This window comes from Acomys minous (genome assembly GCF_964271855.1).
Source record: "Acomys minous genome assembly, chromosome: 18".
Taxonomy (NCBI): Eukaryota; Metazoa; Chordata; class Mammalia; order Rodentia; family Muridae; genus Acomys; species Acomys minous.
The window spans coordinates 60978165-60988147 of NC_140501.1; the positions used below are offsets into that span (position 1 = coordinate 60978165).

The 9983-nt window shown below is 43.8% G+C and overlaps 1 protein-coding gene across 1 annotated transcript in view; it reads left to right on the forward strand.

Moving 5' to 3' along the window:
• The window catches only part of MICU2 (mitochondrial calcium uptake 2), a 76503-nt gene extending 67363 nt beyond the window's left edge, over window positions 1–9140 (forward strand). The window contains exons 9-12 of the mRNA XM_084767227.1: window positions 1001–1172; window positions 6435–6543; window positions 6935–7092; window positions 7985–9140. Of these exons, the coding sequence (XP_084623353.1) occupies window positions 1001–1172; window positions 6435–6543; window positions 6935–7092; window positions 7985–8089 (544 nt within the window). The 3' untranslated portion in view covers window positions 8090–9140. The remainder of the gene's footprint in view (window positions 1–1000; window positions 1173–6434; window positions 6544–6934; window positions 7093–7984) is intronic.
• Window positions 9141–9983: the final 843 nt, after the last annotated feature.

The window sequence follows — 9983 nt, forward strand, 5'->3', positions numbered from 1 at the left end:
ATTCTCCGCCTCCAGGCCTCTCAAGTGTATGGGAAAATGCAGACCCTGCAGCAAGCTATTAACAATGGTGGGTTTTTCTACCGGACTGAATGTACCTCTTTTTTAAATCTCATGTATGTATTGCACCCATTTTAAATTGTGCTATGACATACAATAAATACACACATTCTCTCTCTCTCTCTCTCTCTCTCTCTCTCTCTCTCTCTCTCTCTCTCTCCCTCTCCCTCCCTCCCTTCCTCCCTCCCCCCCTTCTCTCTCTCTTTGTCTCTCTCTCTGTCTGTCTCTCCCTCCACCCCCCCCTCGGAGATTGCAGCACATGAAAACTTAATGCTCCACATGACTCAGGTAATAAGCCTAGTGCCACCTTCCTAGAGTCTTGTTCAAGAGTAAAAGTCAACCTTTTGTCTGTTCGACTTGTGCTTTCCCCGAAGCTGTTGCTGTGACTTTGGTCAAATTACCATGCTGCTTTTATTTTTAAAAAGGAATATTGAGTCTGTAGATTCTTAGTGTTGCCCAAAAGACTGCAGATAACTTCATGTAAACTTTAGCTTCTAATTCAAGGACATTGTACCTATTTTGGTGTCTGAAAAAAAATAGTACAAACCATTATTTATTACGATTCTAAAAGGAGTGTCCTCTTCTAAATTTTCATTTTCCCAGTTGTTGGCAATGTTTCTATAATGGAAAAGATGCTTTCCACAGGACATTACTTTCTGTGGATCTATTAAAGCAATGTTTTGCATAACTTTAACACTTTCGCACTGATCGCAGCTTCGGTGGCCAGGTGTGATCTGCGCAAACACAGTGGGCAGAGTGAGCAGGAACTGGACGTCACAGCTCGCTGCCTCGTCTCCACAGCCCTCTCCGCCCTGGCTTCCTTCTGCTCACCTTTCAGAGGCCAGCTCCTAGGCTGGGGCAGAGGAACTGCCTTGCAGGCCTGCTTTCAGTATTAGTGGAATGCCACTAGCTACTTATACCAATCTCTTATTTTAATACTTAGATTTATGGAAAATTTACAAACAGAAGTTCAGGAAATGGAATTCCTTCAGTTTTCTAAAGGTCTGAATTTCATGAGAAAAGAAGACTTTGCAGAATGGCTGCTTTTCTTCACTAACACCGAAAACAAGGACATTTACTGGAAGAATGTGAGAGAAAAGTTGTCAGTAGGAGAGGTTGGTATGCTTTTTCTTACACATGTAATCAAAACAAAACAAACTAGAAATTTCATATAATCAAGTAAAGTAGCTTGTCCGTTACCTCAGCCTGTGCTCCGACACTGAGCATGGCCCAGCTCAAGGGTATCCCCTGAGCCTGCAGCTCCACTCCCGAGACTCCCCACCCACTGATGCTGCTCTGCAGATCTTAGCCACTGCAGTGAGCAAGGTTGTTTGTTAACACTGTAAAACTAAACAGGCGTGCTTGCCTCTGTTGCCTGGAGAGCACAACAGAGCCCTCTGAAGACCATTAGGAACAGTGTGAATTCAGTGACATGTCTGCTGTGTCATTAGCATATTAGAATTACCGATCCAGTATACACATTTTAGTGAGAAATGTGGCTTGTGTGTGACGTACAAAATGATAAGGACCAAACCAGCAGTCATAGCTTTTGTACCTGTCAGAGTTACTTTCTGTGGCTGTGATAAAACACCATGACGAAGACAGTTTACAAAGGGAAGTAGTTAACTTGGGCTTATGGTTTCAGGGAGTTAGGATCCATGGTGACAGAGCAAAGGCACGGTGGCAGAGGGAGAGAGAGAGAAAGACTGGGAATGGCACACATCTTTTGAAACCTCAAAGTATGACATACTTCCTCCAGCAAGGCCACATCTCCTACCTCTTCTCCAACAGTTCTACCAGCTGGGACCAGACAGTCAGTCACGAGCTGTGAGCCTGGGGTGCCCTTCTCATTTAAAGTGCATCTGGTGCGAGAGTTCAAGTGATGTTTGGTCACTTGTTTGTTTTGAATCAGTGCCTTACCGTATTTTCTGGACTGATCTTATACTTGTGACCTCAAGTGATCTTTCACATCAGCTTCCAAAGCAGCTGGGACCACAGGCTTGTGTCTCCACACTGTCTTTTCCCCCTGTTATGTAAGCAAAATGTTTTTGGAATGTACAAGTACTTTTATATAAGGTCTTAAAAACTATTTCTGTTTTTTAAATTATGGATGCCTTTCTTTGTTTTTGTTTTATTTATGTGTGTCTGTGTGTCCGTGTGTCTGTGTGTGTGTGTGTGTGTGTGTGTGTGTGTGTGTGTGTGTATCACATGTGTACAAGTGCACACAGAGGCCAGAAGAGAGTGAAGTCCCCTGGAACTGGAGTTTCAGGAGATTGCAACCTATTCTATGTAGGTGTTGAGAATCGAATCCAGCTCCTCTGCAAGAGCAGCCAATATTAGTAACTGCTAGGTCATCTCTTTAGCCTTTAAAAGCTATTTCTAACAAAAGAGAAAAGATAAAATATAAGTAATCCTTTTTCCCCTCCGGAGACAAGATCTCACAATGTTGACCAGTCAGGCCTTGAATTTGTGATTCTTCTGGCTCTGCCTCCTGTGTGCCACCATGCCAAGACAAGCAATTCCACTGATAATTGCAGTGGGAGTACATAATTATAAGTGAATTTAAGTTTTAAAATTTTAAAATGTTTAGAATGGTGGCACATGCCTTTAATCACAGTACCCCAGAAGCAAAGGCAGATGGATCTTGAGTTTGAAGCCAGCTTGGTCTACAGAGCGAGTTCCAGAACAGCCAGGGCTACATAAAGAAACCCTGTCTCAAAAAATGAAAATTTAAAAAAACAAGAACAAAAGTGGGATGGTGAGAGGTTATGGGGGGTGGCACATGCCTTTAATCCCAGCACTCTGAAAGCAAAGGCGGCAGATCTCTTGAGTTCAAGGCCAGCCTACTCTACAGATCAAGTTCCAGGATAGACAAAAGCTACACAAAGAAACTCTGTCTAGAAAAAACTAAAGAAAAGGAAAAGCTTACAACCTTGATTAGATACAAAGAAAACTTTTCTGATTCTAGAGATGCTCCTCAGACTGAATAGGAAAGTCAAATGTTATACATATAAATGTTGTCTGTCAGGGACTCTTAAAATCTGTAACTGTCAAACACTTAGAAGGAGCTGAGCAGTCTCTAGTGAACTTTAAAGTCCAGTCTGTCAGCTACTATAAAGTGTCTGAAGTTGTTCTCTGTTTCCTAATTACCCTGCACAGTTTAATGGATGCTTACACAGGATACAGGATTATTGGGTCAGAGACACAAAAACAAAAACAAAAAACCTAGTGCTTGTTGCACAGTAACAGCATGACCATCCTGGTTGGCTAGCTTCCCTTGCACACAACAGTGATTCTGTGAGTCCCAGAGGAAAGCTGCTGTGCAAGAGATCACCCGCAGCCAAACCAGGCAGCCTGGCAGCAGAAGCAGGACCGCGGGGCTTGACCCTTGCTGCAGAGGGAGGCCTTGTCTTCATTATACTGACAGTAAGCTAGGTTGCCCACTGTCTGGGGAAACACTGTATTTCAGGCTGCCAACATTACATACATTCTCGGGAAGATGTCCAGAAACCAAAAGGGGCAGTTGTGCCTCTGCGGAAGAGAGGCCACCTAGCAGCCTACCAGAGTGTGGGGAAAGGACAGTGTGCTAGATGGTTTTATGTCAGCTTCCTACACGCTAAAGTCATCCAAGAGGAGGGAACCTCAATCAGAAAATGCAGCACTCAGCAACACTTTCTTTGCTTTTTAAAGACTTATTTTACTTTATGCGTGTTTTGTCTTCCTGTATGTGTGTGCACTACATGGCCCACGGTGCCCGTGGAGGCCAGAGGCAGTTAGATGCCCTGGGTCTGGAGTTATGGCTGTGAGCTGTCATGTGAATGCTGGGAACTGTGTTCTTAATGCCGAGTCATCTTTCCGGCTCCTACCAGCAACACGTGAAATTTCAGTGCAAGTTTTTTGTTCAACTTACTTGTAATTACTTTCTGTTAGTTCATGTTGTCCTAAGTATGAGTTGACTTTCCAACTATTTCTACCATAGGAATGTATTTAATTTCTACGTACTAATCTTCTATCGGGGGGCTTATTTTAAACTCATTTGTTTGTATGGGCTGTGCTTTTGTTGTTGGTTCCTTGGCATTTTCTATGATGATGTGTCAGCTGGAGATAAAGCCAAATTTGACTTCTTCTATTCCAACCTGTTCACCTGTGTTTTTATGTTCAGCAGGATGCTGAACATAGTTAAAAACAAACCCTTGCTGGGCATGGTGACACACACCTGTTATTCCAGCTCTCAGGGAGTCAGAGGCAGGTGATCTCAGTGGGTTTGAGGCCAGCCTGGTCTACAAAGCTAGTCTAGGATAGCTAAGGCTACACAGAGAAACCTTGTCTTGGAAAAAAGAGAAAGGGGGTGAGGAGGAAAGAAAGAAAGAAAATGCCTCCATAAATCCATAAGATTGTGCTGTAGACAAGGCTGAAAGGCATTTTCGTAGTGATTTATGGAGGAGGGCCCAGCCCATTGTGAATGGTGCCGTCCCTGGGCTGCTGGTCCTGGGTTCTATAAGAACACAGGCTAAGCAAGCCAGTAAGCAGCACCCTCCATGGCCTCTGCGTCAGCTCCTGCCTTCAGGTTCCTGCCCTGTTTGAGTTTCTGTCCTGACTTGCTGTGATGATGAACAGCGATATGGAAGCATAAGCTAAACAGGCCCTTTCCTCCCCAAATTGCTTTGGTCATGGTGTCACATCGCAGCAGTGATAACCCTCCCCAGGACAGGATGTAAAGTCACAAGAAAAGAACTTACATATGACAGTGTAAAACCTCAACTTTGAGGATGTACAAGTTCAGATGGTAATGAGATGCCATTTCTACCTGTCAGAAAAGCCTAACGTGCACAAGGTCCTAGGTCACTCAGTATGCTGAGAAGAGAGAAGCAGACATCAGAAGGCTTGTACTCCATGCTTGTTGTAACATCGTGATATGACACAGAAACACTCCTTGTTTCACAACTGCTGGCAAATTCACAGTGACAGAAAGCAGAGTGTAGAAATGTGTGAAGAGGTTGTTCCCGAGTTCAGACAGGCAGTTTGTGTTGTGTGAGCTATGTGTGTATTTCTGGAAGCATACAGGCGCTGTCAGTGCAGTGAGACCAGGAGAGGGATCAGAGGAGGAAGACCAGTCTCCACCCACTGCAATCTCTGCCTTGGGCATGTATTCTTTACAGTTTGTTGTGGGGCCTGCAGAGATGGCTCAGTGGTTAAGAGCACTGGCTGCTCTTCCAGAGGACCCAGTTTGATTCCAGCACCTACATGGTGGCTCACATGTCTAGCTCCATCCAGAGGATCAGATACCTGCTGGCCTCCATGAGCACCAGACATGCAAATGGTACACAGACAACACCCACACACATAAAAAAATAAGAAAAGTAATTTTTTAAATTTGTTGCAATTTTACAAATAAATATTTGATTATTCCACAAAGGCTGAGAGCAGTGAGGCTTGAGTAAATGCAGAGACAAGATCTGGAAGAATTTACTTTCAAGTTAAGAACTTTGACACTTTGGCTCAGCTGGCATGTACCTGTAACCCAGCTACTTTGGAGATTGAGGCAAGAGGGACAATGAGTTTGAAAAAAGTCTGGGCAGCATCAGGTGAAAGAGGAGAATTTCCTCTCTGATTTTACTGGAAAAGTAGCTTTTTATCTTAGGTTTGCTTGTTTTTAGGTCCCTAGATACTGAAAGCAGATAGACCGGGGTTCACATCTCGGTTGCTCTACTCCATAGACATTGGGCAAAGAGACCTAAGAGTTGCCTGGCTGAGGTTTAGGCAAGGATAATACACATTGTTGATGGCAGAGCTGGAATTTCTGCAGAGGCCATCTTGCTCAGTGCCCTGCACCCTGGTTAGGAGTGACCCACTGAACAGGGTATGCTGGTCTCCTTGGCTGTAGGTAAAGCACAGAAGCCTGCCTTCTCTCTCTTCTAGAGTCCTGAAGTCTAAAGTCAAAGTGCCAGCAGGGCTGGGTTTAGCTTGTGTTTCAGTGAAATGGCTCCCCACTTACATACTCTCTGTCCTTGTATGGCTACTGTTGATGAGTCTGTGCGCATATCCACAGAGAAAGGGAACAAGAGTGGCAGTGGGTGCTAGTGCATACTCAAGTAGACACCAGCCTGACAGGGCTGCAGCCCACCCGTGACTTCCCTTTACCTCGACAGCTAGAGCCTCAAAGTGAGACTAAGGAAGGAAACCAGGAAGGTCCCCGGCCACATGGTAGCCCTCACTCTTGTGGACCTCCCTCAGCTCCACACTCTGTGTCCTCAACATTTTATCAGCTGGCTTAGCGGGATCTACAGCTCATAAGCTTTAGGGTAGAAGGCTTAACGTCAATAGGATTGTGATGTATTACACTAAGTGTAACTTTAAAAACCCTTTCTTTTTACTAGAGCATTAGTTTGGATGAGTTCAAGTCATTTTGCCATTTTACAACGCATTTGGAAGACTTTGCTATCGCCATGCAAATGTTTAGTTTAGCTCATCGCCCCGTGAGACTTGGTAAGATCCAAACCGTTTGCTTTTCATTGTCTGTAGTTTCACTAGTCAGTAGATGATGCCCATCAAGGAGATGATTAGCAGTAAAATAATGCGTCTTGCTGATTCTAGTTCATAGCATCAGCACACTTAGTCAAGAGTTAGTTTGGCTTTCATTTTCTTATTCTCAAGAAGGGGGAAGGGAGCAGAATTGAATATGCTCCTGGGAGCCATGGTTAAGTTGAAATGCCTTGTGTTACTTTCATGACGGGTCTCTACCATGTATTCAAATGCATGATTTAAATATACTTGTTTGGGTATTTTTGTGTTTACTTCTCAAATAATGGAAATGTGAACTAAATCCTTTTAGACTAAATTACCTGGTTGATTGGCAGTTTTTTGTTTTACTTTTTAGCGGAGTTTAAGAGAGCTGTGAAAGTAGCAACTGGACAGGAGCTCTCAAACAACATTTTAGACACTGTCTTCAAGATCTTTGACCTGGATGGTGACGAATGCCTCAGCCATGGGGAATTTCTTGGAGTAATGAGAAACAGGATGCATCGAGGGCTATGGGTAACAGATTTTTAGTTTGTTTATTCATTTGTTTTGTTATTTTTTATTTGTTTTTGGTTTTTTGAGACAAAGTTTCTCTGTTTTTGCCTGGCTGTTCTGGAACTCACTTTGTACACCAGGCTGTCCTCAACCTCACAGAGATCCGCCTGCCTCTGCCTTCTGAGTGCTGGGATTGAAGGTGTGAGCCCCTACAGCCTGCCTTGTCTACAAAGCGAGTTCCAGATAGCCAGGACTGTTACACAGAGAAACCTCCTCTCAAAACAAAACAAAAATCAGCCTAGGATCTGACCTTGGGTCTGACCTTGGACTCAGTATCCACCTCTAGATTCAAATCCTGCTCTGTCATGTATTAACTGATGAATCTTGTAAAGCCACTTAGTTTTCCTGTGTCTCAGATACTCATCTCTGTAATTAAGAAAACTAATAGGTATAACATTGGGAACTAACCATAATACAGGCAGAACTCTGAGTACCTGCCGTGGCTGATGAGAGGAAAAATAAAGCCCAGAGTTGCATTTGCCTTAACATCTACTAGAAGTCCTCTCCTGAAGGAAATTGGCATCAGAATAACTTGGGTGCAGAGAATCTCCACAGACAGCAGGGAGTTAGGACAAGAGACAGGGAAGAAGCTAAGGAGAATGTGGTGCGTGTGCTCACAACAACAAGGACGTTCATTTACAGCTTCAAAAAAATTAATTCACAAGGATTCCCACAGCACATGTAATTTGGGGGAAATTAATAAACACGGTTTCATTACGTGCATTTGGCAATATAACCCAGCTCCACCTTTCTTTAGAGAAGTGTGGAAAGGCGGCAACAGGACCAGTAAGAGGCATGAGACTGTGCCTGGCCTGAATACCAGTGACTGCTCATCTTTCTCTCCGGCTAACAGGTGTCACAGCAGCAGAGTGTGCAAGAATACTGGAAATGCGTGAAGAAGGAAAGCATCAAGGGAGTAAAGGAAGCCTGGAAACAAGCTGGAAAGGGCCCCTTCTAAGGAGAAGATATGTAACAACTACATTGCTCGGAGTGCCAGAATTTGGGATATTTTCCCAAGAATTAGCTGACTTTCTATAAGTCTCTATTGAGTTGCTTTGAAATGTAAAGATGCCATGAATTCATTGTCTGATTTGGGGAATTTGGGAGTGGGGTGCAGATTAAGTGTGTGCCACAGTGGAAAGTCAGAGTCCACACTGTGGGGGCCAGTTCTGTCCTCCTCCCATGGGCGTCCCAGAGATTGACCTCAGGTCATAAGCTTTAGCAGCAAGTGCCTTTACCTGATAAGCTCTCTCACCAGCTCTGATGTAGCCATTTCTTGGCAAGTCTTTATTACAGACAGCATTACATTATGAAAGCACACACTGCATTGTCAGAAGCCTGGGTATAAAGTGATGCTTTAGGGAGCTGGAGGCCGAGGTCATCGTTAAGTGCTCAGATATGAGAATGTGACATGCTTTTTAGGGGGCTGTGGTGCTCCTAGGGAGTGAATGCAGTTAAGCACTTGCTCCAGTGTGTCTGCTGTGCCCTGTCCTCTGGCTGTCTCCTGGCAGTATGTTCCCCAGCTTGAAAAACAGCATGTCTTATCTGGAAGCAGGATAAAGTATTTACATTGATACCAAAAAAACATGCTTTCTTTTTAAATTGTTTCATGTTTTTGAAATATAAATACAGTGTCCTCTGTATTTGGGGCCTCAGCCTGCATAAGGCTGAATACTGAGTTCCATCACACACAGGCAGACAGACAGACAGACAGACAGACAGACACACACACACACACACACACACACACACACACACACACACACACACTATGGTCATAAGATCAAGGTCTCATAAAGTAAGATGTAATGGGTTGTGGGAAACATTCAGTATACACTATAAAGTAGTTAGCAATAAAATAAATATGAATTAATGTTATGGGAACATATATGTACATGTTTATTATGTGTATACAGTGGACATGTATATCTTTATGAAGTCCCTGCTCCTGTAAGTAACCTCTCAACCATGTTGTTAAAGTAATCCCAATAAACTCATTAGTTCACCAAGCTAGACTTGGATGATATTATTACTTGATCTGTCATCCATTCTTTTTTTTTTTCAGATTTATGTTTTATTGTATGTGTATAAGTGTCTTGCCTACACATATGTATGCACACTTAGTGTGTACCTGTGGATGCTGAGCCACCATGTAGGTGTGGGAGTTTCTCAACAGCAGCGCGTGCTTTAACTTCTTGAGCCATCTCTCTAGCACCCTGTCTGTCCTTCATCTAATGAGAACATTTGTCATGTCTCCTCAGAAACAGTGTCACAACAACATAAAAGCCATGAGATATTATGAGACTGACTTTTGTGGGCATGTTGTAGTTTGGTGAGAGGGTTATTTTGAGGGAAGGCCTTGCTATGTTACCCTGCCTGGTCTAGACCTTGTTGTCTGGTCCAGGGTGTCCTTGAACTCACAGAGATCCTCCTCCCTCTGCCTCCAGAGGACTGGAATTACAGGACATGACCGTGAGGTATCTCGATACCAAAAGGTTGTACATAGCTGCCAGACAAGTGGACCACAGTGGAGACCCCTTGCAGACGTGATCGGACGGTTTTCAGCAGGGCTGCCCAGGACATTAAGTAAAGGACTAGTTTTTCAACAAATTGTGCTAGGAAAACTAGATATCTGCATGAAACAATGAAGTTGAATCAGTGCCCTAAATTTAAGAAATAAAAGTCTTGGGGGCTGGAGAGATGGCTCAGCAGTTAAGAACACTGACTGCTCTTCCAGAGGTCGTGAGTTCAATTCCCAGCAACCACAGGGTGGCTCACAACCATCTATAATGTGATCTGGTGCCCTCTTCTGGTCTGCAGATGTACATGTAGGTAGAGCTCTGTATACATAA